Raw genomic sequence first — 22,092 nt, 5'->3', positions numbered from 1 at the left:
CTGCACTTTGCTTTTTTGTCAGCAGCGTTTAATTTGCATATTTGTGGTCAAAAACCATGCTGAAAAAGAAGCAGCATGTCAGTTGTTTTTGCCATTTCTGCAGCGTTTCCTTAACATTGGAGTCAATGAGAAATGGCAAAAAGCAACCAAAATCACAATTCCTGCGTTTTTCATGCTTTTTACCTGCTTTTCAACTGCGTTTTTGGCTCCAAAAACGCATGCTTTTCTGGGCAAAAATTAATGGGTTCTAATGTTCCTTTACACACACACAATAACCGAAAATTTAAATGTTAAAAAATAATAAACTTTAGCTATTTTTCTGTTAAAATGTGCATAACCACTATTATTACATTAAAATTGATAATTTCCCATATAATTTTATTAATAGTTAATTTTATACTTTTTTTCTCTTTTTTCATTCTTTTTGACTAATTCAACTTTATTTCTCAGTGTCTTGATCTCAAAAACGCATCTGCAGAAACGCAGGTGAAAACGCATGTAAAAAGCGCTAAAAACGCACTAAAAACGCGGTAAAAACGCATGCGTTTTTAGCGCTAAAAAATGGTCAGAAGCCATTTGGTCAAAAACCAAGGGAAGGAAAACGTGCAGAATAAACTGCAGGTACTCCGACGCAACGTGCGCACATAGCCTTAGATGCTGCACCTTTTCTAACTCGCTCAGGTCACATTTCATATCAACACAAAGGAAACCAGACATCCACCCCCCAAAAAAATGTGAATGTGGAATTAAACTCTCGATTGACATAATATTGAAAGTGAAAACTTTTATTAACAGATAAGTATCACAGTTGCTGTGTAACTCCACACTTTAGATACATTGCAGACTGTATTAGAAAACGATTTAGGGTATTCTTCTAATGTCATAAGACTATTGCAGTGATCAGGAGGAGTTGCTATGTTGCTTCTGAGGTTAATGATGGCAATATACTCATGAATTGTAATGTAAGCTTTTCCCTAAAGTTAAGGAACACTGATAGAAATAATGGTGTAATTTGCGCCAAATCATTACAGTACTCAGTTAATCTCCACTGCTCCAAATTTACCAAATGTCGCACCTTTACCTTTTAAACAACAGTAGAACACATACCTGGGGCCTCGCAGGCCTGCTAGGTTACTTGTTTTCTATGCTAGATTTCTATGCTTGCGTGTTCTAGGGTTAATGTCGCTATTAACGTGCAGATATGGGGTTAATCTGCAGGTGTGTAGCATTCTAAAATTGACTGGTTGTCGCACTGAAAGCCCGGCTACTGGGAGGAAATTAACTTTATTCCTCCTGGCAGCCTCCAGCTTTCAGTTGTAGCGGTGGAACAGTTTCACTCACAGCTCAGTACATAGTCACCGGTGGCTGTAACCACTCCACGGGCACCTGAGCATTGTATCAGAAGGGGGAAATTTACAATTTTTTTTTACATATTTTTAAAAAAAAAAAAAAAAATCTTTGTGAACACTTAACATTTCAGGTGTGATACATAAAATTTAGGATCTTTTAACAGGCTGTGTTTTTGCCACAATTTTTCCAAGGGTTTTCAAGGGTAAAACACACTGCCCTTTAACGTACCATCAAAGTGAATAAGATTTGTGAAAACTCATGGCCATGTTCCTCATTTTTTTTGTTGCAGATTTTAACCATACAAGCTTTTTTCAGATCTGCAGCATGTCAGAGTTTTTCACTCAAAAATTGTAAAAAAAAATGCAAGTAAAAACACATAAAAAATGTGCTCATACTATACAGCAATTTTCCTGGCTACAATCTTTTTTTTGGTGTAGAATAATCTGCTGCAAATACTAAGGGGCACTTTGCACGCTGCGACATCGCAGGCCGAGCGCGATAGTGCCCGCCCCCGTCGCAACTGCGATATCCTTGTGATAGCTGCCGTAGCGAACATTATCGCTACGGCAGCTTCACATGCACTTACCTGTCCTGCGACCGTCACTCTGGCCGGCGACCCGCCTCCTTGTTAAGGGGGCGGGTCGTGCGGCGTCATAGCGACGTCACACGCCAGGCGGCCAATCGGAGCGGAGATGAGTGGGATGTAAACATCCCGCCCATCTCCTTCCTTCCGCATATCCTACGGAAGCCGCAGTGACGCCGGTAGGAGATGTTCCTTGCTCCTGCGGCTTCACACACAGCGATGTGTGCTGCCACAGGAGCGAGGAACAACATCGGACTGTCGCGTCAGCGTAATTATGGATTACGCCGACGCTGCACCGATGATACGATTACGACGCTTTTGCGCTCGTTAATAGTATCATCGAGCCTTTACACACTACGATGTCGCATGCGATGCCGGAAGTGCGTCATTTTCAATTTGACCCCACCGACATCGCAGCTGCGATGTCGTAGTGTGCAAAGTACCCCTAAGTGTTCACATATCACACATAGGAGGAGATGACACATCTTTCCTGTCCCTGCAGCCCACCGGCTCCTCTGCGGCCTCACCCTTCACACTGGCTGAAGTCCAGGAGAGGCCGCATTATAACAGGTTGTATCTGAGCCTGGATTGCAGATACAAAAAGTATTTATTATTCTCAGATCCAAAATGAGTCCAAAAATCAACTCTGTAGTGCTCTCCCTGATCACGGCATGCTGAGTTAACGCACCACTCCTGCGGGAGTTTTTTTTCAGTGCTGGAGTGGTGATTTTAGCCTGCTCCTACTCTTATACTTATAATTTGGTGTTTTCATCTTTTACTGACACCGCACTGGTCCAGCGGCGCTATTTTGTGACCTCAACTTGTGTCTGGACCAAAGTCACAATTTAGGTCAATTTAGGTCACAAGCTCTCATTGCAAGTCTATGAGAGCCAGAACAAGGCTCTCATAGACTTGTATTGAGTTGTGACCTCCAGCACGCACCATGAAACACTGGTGCAGCTGACAGGTCACAAATTGCCGGACACTGACTAGAGCAGCACTGATAACAGATGATGGGTGAGTATAAGACTGAGGGCAGAGGACTTAGATTTGAAGCACCACTCCAGCGGTAAAATAAAAAAAAAAAAAAAAACACTGTTGTGGTGCTAGTTCAGAATGCAAGCTTCCACACACTTGCAGCCCTCACTTTACCTCTAAATATATCACCCTGCGATACAACTACAGTGACCATTCTGTGAACCTCAGCTTTCAAATGAGCCCTGAAACACTTCTGCAGCTATGATTCAGGCTGCGATATGGACATTACTAGCCATGACATATCTCATATATCCTTGGCTACCAAGTTGCCTCCCTACAAAGAGGTTCGAGAAAGGAAGGACTGATGATAACTTTGTCACATGTGACTCCAGCACAGCTTGTCAGTATGCAGATGACCGCACCAGAAATCTGAGGCTGACACCAGGATTAGCCTTGTCCCATGGGTAGATTATTTCTTTAGTGATGTGACGAAATTTACAGTGGAACCTTGGTTTAAGAGTAACTTGGTTTGAGAGCATTTTGCAAGACAAGCAAAGCTTTCTAATAATTTGTAGTTTGGTTTAAGAGCAATGCTTTGCAATAAGAGCAAATCCTCACCGTGCACACGTCTGGTTCCGAGCTTTCACTGCGCTCTGATGGTAATTTTCTGTACATATGTAATGTATACAGTATACCATTGTACAGTACAGTATATACTATATAGCACGTCTATCAATTTGCATTTGTGGATGCAGTATTGTACTTAATGATAACCAGTACAGCACATTGCTTATACTGTGCCTCTCGCACACCAACAATTCTATTGGAAGCTAATGTGCAGTTTAATGTGTTTTATATGCTTTTACTGTACAATATTTTGTATTAGTGTACTGTAATTTTATATGAATACAGGATTTGTGTTACTGTAATAAGTTTGTATAAATACAGTAAATATTTGTTTTGTGGAACGAATTGTCTGCGTTTCAATCATTTCCTATGGGAACATTCGCTTTGATATAAGAGTAACTTGGTTTAAGAGCACACTCCCGGAACCAATTATGCTCGTAATCCAAGGTTCCACTGGATTTGCTTCCACTGAATGTAGGTAATAAAAAATCTAGAGCATTAAACAGGATCTTACAAATCACACAGGCTGAGGAGGATGCTCAGCTCCTTTCCTGACAAGCAGGGCAGAAAGCTCACATCATTGGCTGCTGTGCAGTCATCAGAGTATCACTACTGAAACTCAGTTGTGGGAAGAGTGACTGCGTATCAGTGTCCACTTGCACCCGCTCATTAGGTGGATGAGCACATTCCTATACATTTTGACTACTAGATGGCAGAAGACAGTCAGAAATCTTTAGTCGATCATTTTAATCTTTCAGCAGGTTTTTGCTATGTAATGGGAGGACAGCAGGTGATAGGGGCTGAGAGTATTATCATCAGATTACCATTGCCACAACTACAGCTGCCTTGAACCTTGGTCCGACCACACCCCTGCCTCTGATAAGCAGCTCACTGTCAATAGACAATGTACACAGAAAGCTGTGGTGTGGTTGTGGTTAGCTTTCTGAGCTATGCTACATCCAAGAACTCCGATTGTGTCACAACTGCTACCTAATCTGAGAGTAGCATGAAATTTGGCAGCAGGTTTACTAGTCCCCTACTGATAACCTCTTGCTGATAAAACCATGGTTTTATCAAACCTACAGAACGCAGTAAGTGACACATCGCTGGAATCAGGGTCTCTGTCCCTACATCATACTGCTCTCAAATTGAGCAGAAAAAAAACTTTAATAGTTTTCTCAAATCACATCTCCACTTTTACACACAACTTTCTTAGTAAATGTGTGACTGGCTATATGTTCATATTGGTTGACTGTGGTCTTCAGTATTTTGATAATGAAATATATCCGCCTGCAATTCCACTTTTTTATAAAAATAAGTAAACAGAGAGAGAACATTTGTGGTTATACCGGGTGTGTTGTGACAATCAAAGACTTTAAAACATAGATTTAAGAAGAATATATGAAACCTTAAATAAATAGTTTAAAACAATGTCTACCTTTATATACAGTTTACATTTCTACATAGTCTTCATAATGGGTAACTTCTAAATCTGTCCGTGCATAGAAAACAACGCAGTGATAAATAACAGGAAAAACAATCATGTGACAGTGACGTTCAAACTGAAAAATGTGTTTCGCTTTCACATTTGGCAAAAATGTATACATGATAAAAAGCTCCCAGTGTAATCTATGGGCCCCTATTCACCACCCTGATTGTCATTTCGGCCTCTGTTGGATGGCTATGTATTAGCATACTATTTAACTGTATTGGAAAAAACACTTTGCTATCTAGGTGAGGCCAAAAAAGTATACCGTACCATTCAATTTATGTTTTTTGGCTTTTTTTTTACAATAGGGCCCTACAGTGTACAGGGAATACCAGTGTCAGGGAGTATTTGCCAGACAGTAGTAAAAAACGATAGGTGTACTTAGCTTAAAAGAAGCTACAATATTTAAAAAGAATCTGTCATGTCCAGAAACACTACTTACATACAGATATAGTGGTAATCTGAAGATAAATACTATTTATATCCTGTATAGCCAACTTACTGGAGCAGCGGCTACCGGGAGAAAATGAAATTACATTCTTCCTGCACCCGCTCACTTTCCATTTGAATCATATACCTCTGTAATCGGTCGCTTTGATTGACAGCCTTTTCTAGACACACACTACAGAGCATGCTGGCAAACAAACTACAGAGAAGTGATTACAATACGCTCATTGTATAGCCATTGGTGTCTAAAGGTCCAGTCACACTAAGCAACTTACCAGCGATAGGGATCGCTGGTAAGTTGCTAGGAGGTTGCTGGTGAGATGTCACACTGCGACGCTCCAGCGATCCCACCAGCAACCTGACCTGGCAGGGATCGCTGGAGCGTGGCTACACGAGTTGCTGGTGAGCTCACCAGCAACCAGTGACCAGTCCCCAGCGCCGCGTGGAAGATGCTGCGCTTGGTAACTAAGGTAAATATCGGGTAACTAACCCGATATTTACCTTGGTTACCAGCGCACAGAGCTACACGTGCAGAGAACAGGGAGCAGCGCACACTGAGCGCTGGCTCCCTGCTCTCCTAGTTACAGCACACATCGGGTTAATTACCCGATGTGTACTGCAGCTAAATGTGCACAGAGCAGGGAACAGCGCACAATGCTTAGCGCTGGCTCCCTGCTCTCCTAGCTACAGCACACATCGGGTTAATTAACCCGATGTGTCCTGCAGCTACATGTGCACAGAGCAGGAGCCGGCACTGACAGTGAGAGCGGCGGAGGCTGGTAACAAAGGTAAATATCGGGTAACCAAGGACAGGGCTTCTTGGTTACCCGATGTTTACTGTGGTTACCAGCCTCCGCAGAAGCCGGCTCCTGCTGCCTGCACATTTAGTTGTTGCTGTCTCGCTGTCACACACAGCGATCTGTGCTTCACAGTGGGACAGCAACAACTAAAAAATGGTCCAGGACATTCAGCAACAAGCAACGACCTCACAGCAGGGGCCAGGTTGTTGCTGGATGTCACACACAGCAACATCGCTAGCAACGTCACAAAAGTTGTTCGTTAGCAGCGATGTTGCTAGCGATGTTGCTTAGTGTGACGGGGCCTTTACAGCCTCCTGCACCACACCGATGACTGGAAGCAAGCGGCTGCAAGGGAACTAAAACTTCATCTTCTCCCTTTAGCTGCTGCTCTGCTAACCCAGCTAAATAGTATTTAAGCACTACTTACCTTAAGATTATTCAAATATCTGCAGATAAATAATGTTTCTGGACCACACAAGTTACCTTTAAGGCTACTAAAAATGTGCACTGATTGTATCAGCAAAAAAATGAGCTATTACGTGAGCACCTAAGTTGTATACATAAACCCTGGATACACTACCTGACATATCCCTCTCTGACAAAAATAATGAATAAAATCAATTTCTTTTCTTGTTGTTGCTGGTCTTCTGCTGGGATCGCAGTGAAAGGCTGTCAATAACAGTATATTCATAGATCCCACATAACATGCCCTTCTCAAAATATATACAAAAACATAGGCACATAGGCATATAAACATCTTGTGTCATTTGTGGACTGGCATTTTGGTCTTTGTTGTGGTTAAAGCTGTGCAAAAGTCTTAAGGAATGATTGCAACTTCGTCACTCCAGTGCATGGTGTTATTTGGAAAGTTTGCTTATTACTCTGATTAAAGCTCCATTTTCATCCTTTAGACGCTGGTTGTCAGATTTAAGGTCCGTGAGTGCCTGCAAGGAATGTGTGAGATTCCAAAATTACACTTCTGTGGTTTGAAAATTAAAGAAGGCAGATTTAGTTTCCTTACCAAAAAAACAATAGTAGAAAAACACATTGAGGCTGATTTACTAAAAGCTGTCTGACTTTTAGACTAGGTTGTTTTCAAATGCGTCAAGTGCTTCATGCTGGTTGAGTCCCAGGAGATGAGAAGACAACGGCACAATCCATTCGATATCCAAAACGTGCTTTATTCTATCCAAGAAGTGCATTAAAAGTGTGAAGAGAGCCGGGTGCAGGCCCCCAGAGGACAACGGCCATTTTGCACCTCCTAGTGCTTCCACGGGTCCACTACCAGTTCACCATTACTAGTAGTGGACCTGTGGAAGCACTAGGAGGTGTGAAACAGCCGTTGTCCCCTGGGGGCCTGCACCCGACTCTCTTCGCACTTTTTAATGCACTTCTTGAATTAAATAAAGCACATTTTGGATACTGAATGGATTGTGCCGTTGTCTTCTGATCATCTGGGACTCATATTGGAATTCTTTTCCCTCTTCAATGTGCACCCATGACCAGTGTGCTATTGGATAAAGACCCAAGCATTACCTACTCCTTCCCTACATCATTTCAAGGTATAATGCGGTGGTGCAGAACCGCATCTGTTTTAGTATACTATTCATGTTGGTTGATACTCAACCAAAATAAAAGAAGCCCTGACAAAACCGCAGGCACAAGCAGTGACACGCGTTGGGTCATCGGAGACCACCAGCTCCAGGGATCTTTTATTTTGGTTGATTATCACAGACTGCATAGACTCTTGCTGTCTCTGCAACTTTGGCCTCCCACCAGGACTCATGCATACATGTTACAAAACCTGGGCTTGATTATTTCTATGGAGGTTATTTATGTATTGTTTTTGATTTATGAATTGTCAGGGGATTTGTGCAATGGTGTATATGGTTTATATTTGCTGTCTTTGAAGATATATTTATCTATATATATAATTGCCTTATTCTAATTGTGTCCTTCCGGTGACATTGTGTCCTTACGGTGACACAAAGCTGATTGGCCGCTGGGCTCGCCATGGCCCCGCCCCCCCACACCGATTGGCAGCTCGCCCAGGCTGCGCCCCCACACGGATTGGCCAGCCGCTCGCCCATGCTCCGCCCCCCCCACAGATTGGCCTCTCGCCCCGGCACCCTGCAGGCATTGGCAATTCGGCCACGCCACGCCCCGCCCCCCTCACGCAACGCACGCTAGCTCTGGCCCCGCCCACCTCCCCCCGCGCATTCCCCGAACTGACACGGCTGTCAGTGAGTAGAGCACTCCCCCCACCCCCCCCCGTTCCCCATCCCCCGCTCGCACGGGAGTGGTGTGGGCTCCCGTGCGAGCGGGGGACGGGATACGTTGGCATGGTTACAAGCGCATCAAGGTCCTGCAGCGGCGGAAGATCCACACGCACACACATAGCAGCACACACACACACATACACACACATCAGATCACACTCACTCTCACACACACACCTCACACACACATCACACACACATCACATCGCATCCACACACTCACAGCATCCGGCGATATCGCTTGCTTCTCGGCCTCGATACTGTGCTGTTGTGACCTTCCAGGACCTGACGGAGGATCACATGGCCAGAAGCATGTGGTATCTCCGGATGTTGTGACTGTGAGCGCGTATGTGCGATATCGTCAGTGTCTGTGTGTGTGAGTGTATGCGATCGGGTGTGTGTGAGTGTCGGGATCGGGTGTGTGGGAGTGTCGGGATCAGGCTGATCCTGGGGAAGGCTGGGAAGGGGAGGCTGATGCTGAGGGAGGCTGGAAGGAGAGAGGCTGATGCTGGGGGAGGCTGGAAGGAGAGAGGCTGAGGCTGGGAGGGGAAAGCTGATGCTGGGGAAGGCTGGGAGGACGGAGGCTGGGAGGAGAGAGGCTGATCCTGGGGAAGGCTGATGCTGGGGGAGGCTGGGAGGAGAGAGGCTGATGCTGGGGGAGGCTGGGAGGAGAGAGGCTGATGCTGGGGAAGGCTGGGAGGAGAGAGGCTGATGCTGGGGACAGAGAGGAGAGGCTGATGCTGGGGACAGAGAGGCTGATGCTGGGGACAGAGAGGCTGATGCTGGGGACAGAGAGGCTGATGCTGGGGACAGAGAGGCTGATGCTGGGGACAGAGAGGCTGATGCTGGGAGAAGAGAGGCTGATGCTGGGGACAGAGAGGCTGATGCTGGGGACAGAGAGGCTGATGCTGGGGACAGAGAGGCTGATGCTGGGGACAGAGAGGCTGATGCTGGGGACAGAGAGGCTGATGCTGGGGACAGAGAGGCTGATGCTGGGGACAGAGAGGCTGATGCTGGGGACAGAGAGGCTGATGCTGGGGACAGAGAGGCTGATGCTGGGGACAGAGAGGCTGATGCTGGGGACAGAGAGGCTGATGCTGGGGACAGAGAGGCTGATGCTGGGGACAGAGAGGCTGATGCTGGGGACAGAGAGGCTGATGCTGGGGACAGAGAGGCTGATGCTGGGGACAGAGAGGCTGATGCTGCGGGGAGAGAGGCTGATGCTGCGGGGAGAGAGGCTGATGCTGCAGGCAGAGAGGCTGATGCTGCAGGCAGAGAGGCTGATGCTGGGGACAGAGTGGCTGATGCTGGGGACAGAGTGGCTGATGCTGCGGGGAGAGAGGCTGATGCTGCAGGCAGAGAGGCTGATGCTGCGGGCAGAGAGGCTGATGCTGGCGCAGCATGGCGGATGGAGCACGTTTGGGAGTGCGCAGCATGGCGGATGGAGCACGTTTGGGAGTGCGCAGCATGGCGGATGGAACACGTTTGGGAGTGCGCAGCATGGCGGATGGAGCATGTTTGGGAGTGCGCAGCATGGCGGATGGAGCACGTTTGGGAGTGCGCAGCATGGCGGATGGAGCACGTTTGGGAGTGCGCAGCATGGCGGATGGAGCACGTTTGGGAGTGCGCAGCATGGCGGATGGAGCACGTTTGGGAGTGCGCAGCATGGGGGATTCAGCACGATGGGGAGTGCGGAGTATGGCGGATGGAGCACGTTTGGGAGTGCGCAGCATGGTGGATGGACCACGTTTGGGAGTGCGCAGCATGGCGGATGGAGCACGTTTGGGAGTGCGCAGCATGGGAGATGGAGCACGATGGGGGGTGCGCAGCATAGGGGATGGAGCACGATGGGGAGTGCGGAGTATGGCGGATGAAGCACGTTTGGGAGTGCGCAGCATGGCGGATGGAGCAAGTTTGGGAATGCGCAGGATGGGAGATGGAGCACGATGGAGGGTGCGCAGCATAGGGGATGGAGCACGTTTGGGAGTGCGCAGCATGGCGGATGGAGCACGTTTGGGAGTGCGCAGCATGGGAGATGGAGCACGATGGGGAGTGCGCAGCATGGCGGATGGAGCACGATGGGGAGTGCGCAGCATGGGGGATGGAGCACGATGGGGAGTGCGCAGCATGGGGGATGGAGCACGATGGGGAGTGCGCAGCATGGGGGATGGAGCATGATGGGGGGTGCGCAGCATAGGGGATGGAGCACGATAGGGAGTGCGCTGCATGGGAGATGGAGCACGATGGGAAGTGCACACCTCCCCCCAACACACACACACACACACACACGCGCGCGCGCACTGCACAACACACCACACACACACACTGGGAACCACAAACAACTGCCCTACACAGACACCCACACACAGACAACGCTGCACACACAAATATACGCACATACCGCACAACACACACATTGCACAAAACATACCTCCCCCAAAACACACCACACACACACAAACCGCGCAACACACACACACACACACAACGCTACACACACAGCGCTCCACAAACAACGCAACACACAAACAACACTGCTCTCACCCCCCCCATCACACCCAGACAACACCCAGAACATGTACAGCGCCCTACACAAACACTTGGTAACTACACACAACAACATATATATATATATATATATATATATTATATATATATATATATATATATAACAAAAATCATACATGAACTACACAATACGTAAATTCTAGAATACCCGATGCGTAGAATCGGGCCACCTTCTAGTATGTATATAACCCTTCTGCCTTTGGGCACAATTGCAATCATGCAGCCATGTTTTGTTATCTGTATTGGCTCCAGAGATTGTCTCTATTTTCTGAATTTGGTGCCTGAGGGAACCATTATTATTAATACTCTGATAACAGAGGGACAAAATATTAAAAAATGCAAACTCATGTGTGGTGTCTCTGCCTGTTTTTAATTGTTTTTTTTCTTATACTTGCCTCTGTGAGATTGGTGCAGGAATACTGTGTAAAGATTTCAGCACCAAATCTACATCTCGTGGAAAAAAAAAAAGAAAAAAACAAAAAAGCGTTTTCTGCCAGGAGATGCAGGTCTCACCTGACGTAAACTCCCAGAGTTTACTGAGGTAAGGTTAACTGTGATCATAGGTGGAGGACCTTGGGAAGCTCCAGCTGTGACTGCAAATAACCTGAGTGACACTGCTTAGACATTCTCTTCCTGAAGTTCACAGTGGGCGGTCATTCTATGGCTGTCTGCTTTGACATCAGATGTAGTAGAACTGGGAGCGTCGAGGAACCTCGTGTGGATTAAGTCATACATGGGTGTTTTGGGGGTTAATATAGTGGTGAAAGAGGATGTGTTTTTTGTATTTTATTTTTCAAATAAAGGATTTTTTTTAGTGTTTGTGCTTATTTCTTTTCACTTACAGATAAGTAATGGAGGGGGTCTCATAGATGCCTCCCGTTACTAATCTAGGGCTTAGTGAAAGCTGTAAGCTGTTATAACCCCTTATTGCCACTAAGTGCCGGGACTGTCGCATCTAATGGTTGCGGCAATCCTGGGCAGCTGCAGGCTATTTTTAGACTGAGGGGGTCCAATAAGCATGGGTCTCCCCAGCCTGAAAATACCAACCCCCAGCTGTAGGGCTTTATCAAGGCTGAGATCTGCAGACTGTAGCCGTATGCTTTATCTGTGCTGGGTATCATAATATGGGAGGATGCTGCCGCCCTATTTTTTTATTAATTAATTTATTTTTATACCACGATAGTGACCCGCAGATAGGGTCTGTGATCAGTTGCAGTCAGACGCTGTCACACAGGCTGGGGGCGCATCTGACTGCAACCAGTCATAGATGCCAGGATGGCCGATGGGCAGGGGAAGCAGAGAGTATGAATGAGCAATAATGAGCGGCCCTGGTAGAAGAATGAGCAGCCACGGGAGCAGTGTACAGCCACGCCGGAGACTTTGTAACTATGAAGCACTTGCTTCATTCTTATATTTTTCCTTTATGTCCCGAATTGCTGGACCTGGATCATTAGCCAGAATTCCCTAAGAATTCCGGGCCTGGGTCCGGTACTTGTGTCCGTTTGAAACTTTTAGGCTATGTGCGCACTTTGCGTTGCGTTTATTGCAGTTCTAAACGCATCCTCTGGCAGAAATTGTCTTTGGCAAATTTGGTTTTGACCACAAAAACGCTAAAAATACGCTTGCATTGTTAACCGCGTTTTACATGCTTTTTAATTTCTTAAAGTCAGTTGCGTTTTGAATACAAATACACTACTAAATAAAGTTTTAACATTCAAACACTATGAAAAAAACGGAAAAAAAATGATAAATATCATGAGTAAGGTCATACACAAGATAGCTAATTTTATTACAATGATAACTGTGTTCTAATATTTATGCATAAAATAGCGTTAAATTATGGATTTTCATTAATTTAATTGTCGGACTATGTGTGTGTGTGTAAAGGGACACATGCCCTTATTATAAAGTCAAAAACGCATGCGTTTATTTTGTCAAAAAAGCATGTTTTCTGCAACAAAAAAGCATGTAAAACGCTAGGATTTTGATTTAGGATGCGTCTTTAAACTTCTCATTGACTCTAATGTTAGCAAAACGCTGCCAAAATGGCAAAAATAATTGACATGTTGCTTCTTTAAACACAGATATTTTGACAAATTTTCTGCAACTAAAACGCTGCGTTAACAGCATAAGAAAGCCCTATTTCCTATAAACTGTGCTTGAAAATCAAAACGCATGCATTTTGGCATTATAACGCTGCAAAAACGCATGAAAAAAAAGCAAAGTGCGCACATAGCCTTAAAGTCCGGGTCCCCCCCCCCCCCAATCACTAATGCCTAGCTCTGTATAACCCGGCCACACAACTAATTGACAGCTTTGTGTGTACACTGAATATTGGCATAAAAGGTTCATTCACATCTGCGTATAAAAAATAAAAAAAAAAATCACTATGAATTTCATCCAGAAAAGTTGGAGGAGTGCAATCCATTAGGTATTCAATATATCATGCGAGGGTTATGTGAGTTTTTCTCGCCTAGCATTGGTATGATACTTATGCCATTTGTATAGAATCAATTTTTTTCTCAGCAACTATTATTCTACAATCAGGGTTCCATGGTACAGAATGTTAATGTATCCCTAAAAATTGGACACCATATGGATAGTCCGTGTGACATCCGACTTTTTTCTCGCACCCACAGACTTGCATTGGCGAGTCTCATCCGATGAACGAGACCATACGCACCATGCTGTGATTTTTTCCTCACGCCAAAAACTTCTCAGGAAAAAAATTAATGGATCAGCACTGCCTTATTGTTTACCACTAGTACAAGTGCAATCGGATTTTTTTTTCATAGGATCGCACTTGGTGTATTTATTCACAGATGTGAGCCAACCCTAAAGGGTACTTTACACACTGCGACATCGCTAGCGATCTCGTTAGCGATGTGAAATTCTAGATCGCAAGTGCGATCTTTCGAGATCGCACATGCGTAAAATGACCCATGTGCGATCTCGAGAGATCGCATTTGCGATCTAGAATTTCACATCGCTAACGAGATCGCTAGCGATGTTGCAGTGTGTAAAGTACCCTGACTACTATTCAGTAGTGATGGGGGTTATACAGAGCTCATGAACATAGAGGACTACATGGCATGAGACAACTAGTCCTGTAGTGATAATTTGCTGATGATTCTTAATGGCTTTAATAAACTTTCATCATGATATTTGCAGGCATCTTGGCAGCAAGCCAATAGTAAGTCACATCCCTCACTCATTGTCCTGTTACACAGTGTCCGCAGATGTTATTATATGATGGGTATATCATCACAGGTTTTTACCTTTAGGTCATCTTCCATTTCAGACATCCTGCGCTCTAAAACTCTTTTCTCCTGCAACAACAAATAGTCTTAGATGTTAACAGGTTTACATGCAACCTATAAATGGGGCTTGCCAAGAAAAATAATAGGCACTTACTCTTTTTTCAGCCTCTAATAGCCCAACCTGGCTTGAAGAGTGATCCTGTTTCTAGGATAAAAGTAATATTGCACACATTATTTTGTAAATTACATTTATTAATAAGTTTTTCCATATGGAGAACCATTTCAGAGATAGTTCAGTAATACAAGTGATTGTTCAGAGTACTCCACTAATAGAGAGGTCTCTGAACTTCTGTACTGAAAGCCACATTCTACTTGGAGTGCTGGTCGAGAGCCCAATTTATGTATAAAAAAAGGAATAATACTAAATTTGGAGAATTATATCATAATATTGTAAACATATTTCCATGTTACACATTGGTATAAAACCAATCATCCAAACCGGCAGTGATAAAGGGTTAGGATATGTCCACAACATTGTCAGTATATAATATAACCTGTGCAAATGGCAATAACAGAGCACCCCAATGGTGAGCCACACAGTTGGTAGTCATAACAGGGTCGGTACCGCAGGACTGGCGCATCGCAAATGTGGTGCCAATATTCAAAAAGGGGACAAAAACTGAGCCAGGAAATTATAGGCCGGTAAGTTTAACCTCTACGGTTGGTAAAATCCTTGAGGGTTTCTTGAGAGATGCTATACTGGAGTATCTCAAGAAAAATAACCTTATGACAGAGTATCAACATGGGTTTATGAGGGATCGATCCTGTCAAACTAATTTGATCAGCTTCTATGAAGATGTAAGTTCAAGCCTGGACCAGGGAAATGCAGTGGATGTTGTGTATATGGACTTTTCAAAAGCTTTTGATACGGTGCCACACAAAAGGTTGGTACATAAAATGAGAATAATGGGGATAGGGGAAAATATGTGTAACTGGGTTAAAAACTGGCTCAGTGATAGGAAACAAGGGGTGGTTATTAATGGTACGTACTCGGACTGGGTCTCAGTTCATAGTGGGGTACCACAGGGGTCAGTATTGGGCCCGCTTCTTTTCAACATATTTATAAATGACCTTGTTGGGGGCATGCGGAGTAGAATTTCAATATTTGCAGATGATACTAAACTCTGCAGGGTAATCAATACAGAGGAGGATAATTTTATATTACAGGGAGATTTATGTAAATTGGAGGATTGGGCTGAGAAGTGGCAATTGAAGTTTAATGTAGATAAATGTAAGGTCATGCACTTGGGTAGAGGAAATAACATTTATGATTATGTACTTAATTGTAGAACACTGGGTAAAACAGACACAGAAAAAGACTTGGGTGTATGGGTGGATGGTAAACTTCACTTTAGTGGACAGTGTCAGGCAGCTGCTGCCACGGCTAATAAAATAATGGGATGTATTAAAAGAGGTATAAGTGTTCATGAAAAAAATATAGTTCTACCTCTGTACAAGTCACTAGTGCGACCGCACTTAGAATACTGTGTACAATTCTGGTCACCGATATATAAGAAGGACATAGCTGAACTGGAGAGGGTGCAGAAAAGAGCGACCAAGATTATTAGAGGAATGGGTGGGCTGCAATACCAAGACAGGTTATTAAACTTGGGGTTATTTAGTCTGGAAAAATGAAGGCTTAGGCTATGTGCACACAGTGCGTTTTTCTCGGCGTTTTTGCGCGTTTTTCGGGTGCGTTTTTGGCCTCAAAACTGCATGACTTTGCTTCCCCAGCAAAGTCTATGAGTTTTCATTTTTGCTGTCCCCACACAGCGTTTTTTTTCAGCTGCGTTTTTGTGGTGCCACAAAAACGCAGCATGTCAATTATTCCCGCGTTTTTAATTGCGCTTTTCATCCATTGAGTTCAATGGGATGTTGAAAGACGCAATGAGAAACGCAAATAGCTGCGTTTTGGTGCGTTTCTAAGACCAAAAACGCAGCTATAAACGCAGGAGGTGGGTAGTAAAGTGACGTGTACAGGAAGAGGAATCCTTCTGTCAGTATAGACAGAAGCGTGAATCCTCCCGGTACCGTCACCGCCGCTTCCACCTCCCGTCCTGTGCATGTATGCTGCCGTGCGGCGCCATGTCTGGGCGGGAGGTGGAAGCGGCTGCGAAATCAAAAGTGAACAGTAGAAAAAAAAAAAGTCAATACTCACCTGTCTGCAGCCTCCCGGTGTCATGCCTGCTCCCATCTCCTCCCGGTACCGCCGCTCCGGCTGTGTGCAGACGGCCGGGAAAGCTCCGATGGATGCAGGACCTGGCGATGGATCACCTGATGCAGTCACCTGACGCATCAGGTGATCGTAAGTATCGCGGTGACGCGGGCGCCCGGCTGGTATCAGCGGATGCGTCAGGAGACTTCATCCCTGATTACCGGCAGCTGCTGCAGCGATCGGACGGGATCAGACTCCCGCCCCATCGCTCCAGGAGCTGCCGGTAATCAGCACATAAGTGAGTATTATTTTTTTTTTTTAAACCGATGCATCAGCTGATTGTATAATCGGCTTTTATACAATCAGCTGATGTGTGATGTGATTCAGGCACTTGATCCTGACACATCATCTGATCGCTTTGCCTTCCAGCAAACCGATCAGATGATATTGGATCCGGATTGGACGGCGCGGGACCCTGACCCAGGATTACTGCGGAGGGGGATTTATTTCAATAAAGATGGAGTCACTAATTGTGTTGTGTTTTATTTCTAATAAAAATATTTTTCTGTGTTGTGTTTTTTTTTTATCTTTACTAGAAATTCATGGTGGCCATGTCTAATATTGGCGTGACACCATGAATTTCGGGCTTAGGGCTAGCTGATAATATACAGCTAGCCCTAACTCCATTATTATTACCCAGCTAGCCACCCGGCTTCAGGGCAGCTGGAAGAGTTGGATACAGCGCCAGAAGATGGCGCTTCTATGAAAGCGCCATTTTCTGGGGTGGCTACGGGACTGCAATTCACAACGGGGGTGCCCAGAAAGCATGGGCACCCTGCACTGTGGATTCCAATCCCCAGCTGCCTAGTTGTACCCGGCTGGACTCAAAAATTGGGCGAAGCTCACGCCATTTTTTTTTTAAATTATTTCATGAAATTCATGAAATAATTTTAAAAAAAAGGGCTTCCCTATATTTTTGGTTCCCAGCCGGGTACAAATAAGCAGCTGGGGGTTGGGGGCAGCCCGTACCTGCCTGCTGTACCCGGCTAGCATACAAAAATATGGCGAAGCCCACGTCATTTTTTTTTGTTTGGGGGGGCAAAGAAATCCTGCATACAGTCCTGGAAGGAGGATGCTGAGCCTTGTAGTTCGACAGCTGCTGTCTGCTCTCCTGCATACACTATTGGATGGAGGATGCTGAGCCTTGTAGTTCTGCAGCTGTCTGCTCTTCTGCATACACTAGTGGAGAATGAAGAACACATTGAAGAAGGAAATGACATCAGACCTTTTTTTTTTGTTCACTGATAAAAAACGCATAAAGACGCAGTGAGCAAAACGCAGCAAAAAAACGCACCAAATCGCGGCAAAACGCGTGCGTTTTTTGCCGCGTTTTTTCGACGCAGGTGCGTTTTTGTGCGTTTTTAGCGGCCAAAAACGCACAAAAACACAGCGTCAAAAAGACGCACTGTGTGCACATAGCCTTAGGGGGGATCTAATCACAATGTATAAATATATGAGGGGACAGTACAGAGACCTTTCCAAAGATCTTTTTACACCTAGGCCTGCGACTGGAACACGGGGGCATCCGCTACGTCTTGAGGAAAGAAGGTTTAATCATAATCACAGGCGAGGATTCTTTACTGTACGAGCAGTGAGACTATGGAACTCTCTGCCGCATGATGTTGTAATGAGTGATTCACTACTAACATTTAAGCAGAGCCTGGACGCCTTTCTTGAAAAATTTAATATTACCAGTTATGTATATTAGATTTTATGACAGGGTATTGATCCAGGGAACTAGTCTGATTGCCGGATGTGGAGTCAGGAAGGAAATTTTTTCCCCATTGGAACTTGTTTGCCACATTGGGGTATTTTTTGCCTTCCTCTGGATCAACATGTTAGGCTACGGGTTGAACTAGATGGACTTAGAGTCTCCCTTCAACCTTAAAAACTATGATACTATGATAAGTCAAAAGTGCCACTGGTTGACAACCACGGCTCTATCGTACAGTTTCAAGATTGCCCAAACATGTTGTTGTGTTTGTGCAAGTACCATGAAGCCAAAGAGAAAGAATTCGTGCTCATGGACACTGCCATACTCCTATGGAATTCACCAGCAGAGAAAGTATGTAGGCAGGATCTCTTTGCGGAGCTAAGTGGTCCATAACTTGTTGCAAGCTATTAAACTGATATATAGAATGTGACTTTCTATATTATAATAATTAATAATAAAAAACACTTACACAATAGAACATCCAACTTTTATTGGTTTAGTTGGCAAAAAAGAACAACTACTTTTCGGTGCACCCTCGGTGTGGCCAAGATGTGTGCCGTTAAGCTTCCTCAATTTGCAATATGAGTACTATCATACCTTGATTGATAGCACCCAAGACCTGCCTGAAAATCATTTGTAGCCGTACTCCGTGTCTTTGCTGGTGCCTGTCTGCATAAGCCACAGATAGGAGCAAACGCTGAAATCTGTCGCTATGTGAGCGTGGCTGCAGTGTCCATGTAGAGCCGCTAATTGAGTTAATCAAGATATGACGGTGCTCAGTGTGCAAATTGAAGTGACACGATAGTACACAGAGTCCTAGGCCATGCCAAGGGTTAACTTAAGCATCCAAAATAAATCATATTTTTATGACATAAAATCACTAAAGTGATTTTTAAAGAAGCTAAGGTCCCAGCATGCATGTATATGTATAATAAGTTTAGTTAGGGTTAACAGACACCATTTATATTGGTAGTTACACAGTATTTCAATATACTGCTTCCAGAATATGAGGAGCCCCAGTCAGTCTAATGCTCAGCAAGTAAGCGGTGTTCTCAGCAACATTGATATTTTGTAGTGTACAAGACACTTGTACATTGTGAATGATAGGCATGAGCACAGAGCTCGTGGAACTACAGGGTTACTTAGCTCCTTCAGAGGAGCTATTCATAACATCGGATTATATTCTATTCTTACAGCTATATATGGAAGATAATGTAGTATCTGGTAGTTCTGGAATATACTTGTAATACCACATTTGACCACAGGAGACATCATATAATAAAAAAACGCAACAAGACCTAATGCTGTTGGAATCAAAATGCCAGTATCTCAAAAACTATTCCTTTAGAATATGGCGATAGAAGACCTTATGATTTCATTAGCAAGGACAGCTCTACCAAACATGCAACTTTTACATGTGTGTCAAGATTTGCAAGATCTTAAAATCTACCTAATCATTTATATTGCACTTTTTTTTTTTTAAACAATAATTTTTATTTTTTTTACATATCATAACATAAACATGAGCTAGACATTAATCACAATTGGGTCATAATAGCATTGTGTTCTTTTGTGTTATCTCTCTTTAAAACTATAAATCAAGAACCTTGAACTTCCCTAGCCCTCCCTCAACCCACGCAGCTAGCTTCTTTTCTGACTTTATAGAGGTGGTCCACTCCACCCCGGAAATACCAACTCCCATTCTTTATGTCTAACAGCATAGGTTCTTCTTCCAATTATCTATGGGTACTTTCAACTTTCTCAACGAGCCATTTATGTCCTCCAGTAAATACCATGTCGTTGATCTAAATGGTGTCATGTAGTTAATTATTTCTGTTTCAGTGTGACCGTGCAGCAAAAATGCCCTCCATTTTGTTATAAATGTTTTAATTCCTTGCTCCTTACTTCGTTCTGCCTCCCGCCAGTCTAGATTGAGTAAGGCTTTAAGCTGCCCGATAATCTCGCCAAATTCAGGTAGCCGGTCATCTAGCCAGTGCTTTAGGATTAATCGTTTAACCATTAGGCATATAGAGTGAAAACAAAAATCGGACTAGCCCCCCCTCCCTCCATAGATTTCTCACCCTCGCCTGACTCACAGTGGATTAGGTATCTCAGTGGACTTAGAGGTATGTTTTTCTTCAACAACCTGTCCGCCATATTTCTTATGTTTTCCCATAAAGCTCTTACTGTTGGGCAGTGCCAAAGACCATGGAAAAGGTCTGAGCTTACATTTTGGGCAGTGTATTTTGCGATCCCTCATTGCAGCTAATGCTGGGATGTTGAATGCTATGATTGCCCTGTGCATAATTCAGAACTGCGTATCCCTCCACACCTCGCTCAGTACACTTTTCCTCAAGATTCTCCATCCATCTAAAATTTGTTGTCCTATCTCCATACTGGTCCCTCCCAATTGCTGCAGCCAACTTTTAAAAATTTGATCTGGCTCTTTCTGGATAAAAATCCCTTTGAACAGTCTATATAATGCTGTTATGCTTGGTTTTTCTCCCATGGGAAGAAGAAAGTCTATATTGCATTTTTCTCACAAATATGTTTTTCTGAAAATTAACAAGTCATCTATGTATCTCACATCTGTATATAGCTACCTTTACAACCCTTTCCAGCTTGGATTTGATATCCGCAAGCTCCAGCTGGGCCTCACGCAGGTTGCTTTTAAGCTTCTCATTTTCATTATAGGCACTTTCATATAGCTTGCAAAGAAGAAGAGTAGAAAGAAAAAATATAACATTTTAATATTTATTGTAATGTGCGTAATATAATGCTCAATTGTATCATCCTCCTAAGGCTAAGTTCACACTTCCGTTGTTTTGCATCAGTCACATGTGTTGCTTGACGCATGTGACTGATGCGTTGTACAACGGATAACAACGGTGACAAAGAAAATAATTTTTTTGTCGGACTCAGTTGTGTGCGGGAGGCGGAGCTGAGGACATCAGTGCAGTGCCGCGGTCTGCATGGCTGGGGACAGGTGGGTGAGTGCGTATATATATATATATATATATATATATATATATATATATATATATATATATATATATATATATATATATGTGTGTGTGTGTGTGTGTGTGTGTGTGTGTGTGTACATGCGGAGTGCGGGAGGGGGCGGAGTGTGAGGGGGCGGAGCCATGCGGGGCCGTGGAGCTGAGGGCGTCAGTGCCGCGGGGACTGCAGGGCTGGGGACAAGCGAATGTGTGTGTGTGTACACATGCGGAGTGCGGGAGGGGGCGGAGCAGAGTGGGGAAGTGTCGGCCTCCTTGCACACTGTATCCAGGGTAAATATCGGGTAACTAAAAGCAAAGCACTTTTTGTTTGGTTACTCGATATTTATCTTGGTTACCAGCATGCACCGCTTAGCGCGGGCTCCCTGCACCGTTAAGGGGGCGGGGAGCCAGAGAGCGCATGTGCAGCGAAATCCTACAGATCGCGCTGCTCAAAAAACGTTATAGGCTGCGTTGCTCCCGCCCGGCGGTCAGTTAAAAAACGACTGACCGCGACGCAGCGGATGCAACGCAGCATCATCAGTCACAATCCGTCACTAATAGAAGCCTATGGGGAAAAACAGGATATTTAAAATATTTTGCAAGATACCGTAATTCCTCTAGGCGACGGATTGTGACTGATGCAAAACAACGGAAGTGTGAACTTAGCCTAACTGAAACTCATTGAATGTACAGTACTGTGCAAAGGTTATAAACAGGTGT

General features: G+C 44.5%; 1 protein-coding gene across 2 annotated transcripts in view; it reads right to left on the bottom strand.

The window, feature by feature from the left end:
• Positions 1-764: 764 nt before the first annotated feature.
• Positions 765-22,092, bottom strand: part of PPP1R12B (protein phosphatase 1 regulatory subunit 12B) — a 75,966-nt gene continuing 54,638 nt past the window's right edge. For both annotated transcript variants that reach the window (XM_075335735.1, XM_075335736.1), the window contains exons 4-7: positions 20,974-21,078; positions 14,536-14,586; positions 14,400-14,450; positions 765-7,218 (exon numbers count right to left, since the gene is read on the bottom strand). In XM_075335735.1, the coding sequence (XP_075191850.1) occupies positions 7,132-7,218; positions 14,400-14,450; positions 14,536-14,586; positions 20,974-21,078 (294 nt within the window). In that variant the 3' untranslated portion in view covers positions 765-7,131. The remainder of the gene's footprint in view (positions 7,219-14,399; positions 14,451-14,535; positions 14,587-20,973; positions 21,079-22,092) is intronic.

The sequence above is a fragment of the Anomaloglossus baeobatrachus genome, chromosome 2 (assembly GCF_048569485.1).
Source record: "Anomaloglossus baeobatrachus isolate aAnoBae1 chromosome 2, aAnoBae1.hap1, whole genome shotgun sequence".
Taxonomy (NCBI): Eukaryota; Metazoa; Chordata; class Amphibia; order Anura; family Aromobatidae; genus Anomaloglossus; species Anomaloglossus baeobatrachus.
This window is presented reverse-complemented; position numbering and strand designations above follow the sequence as displayed.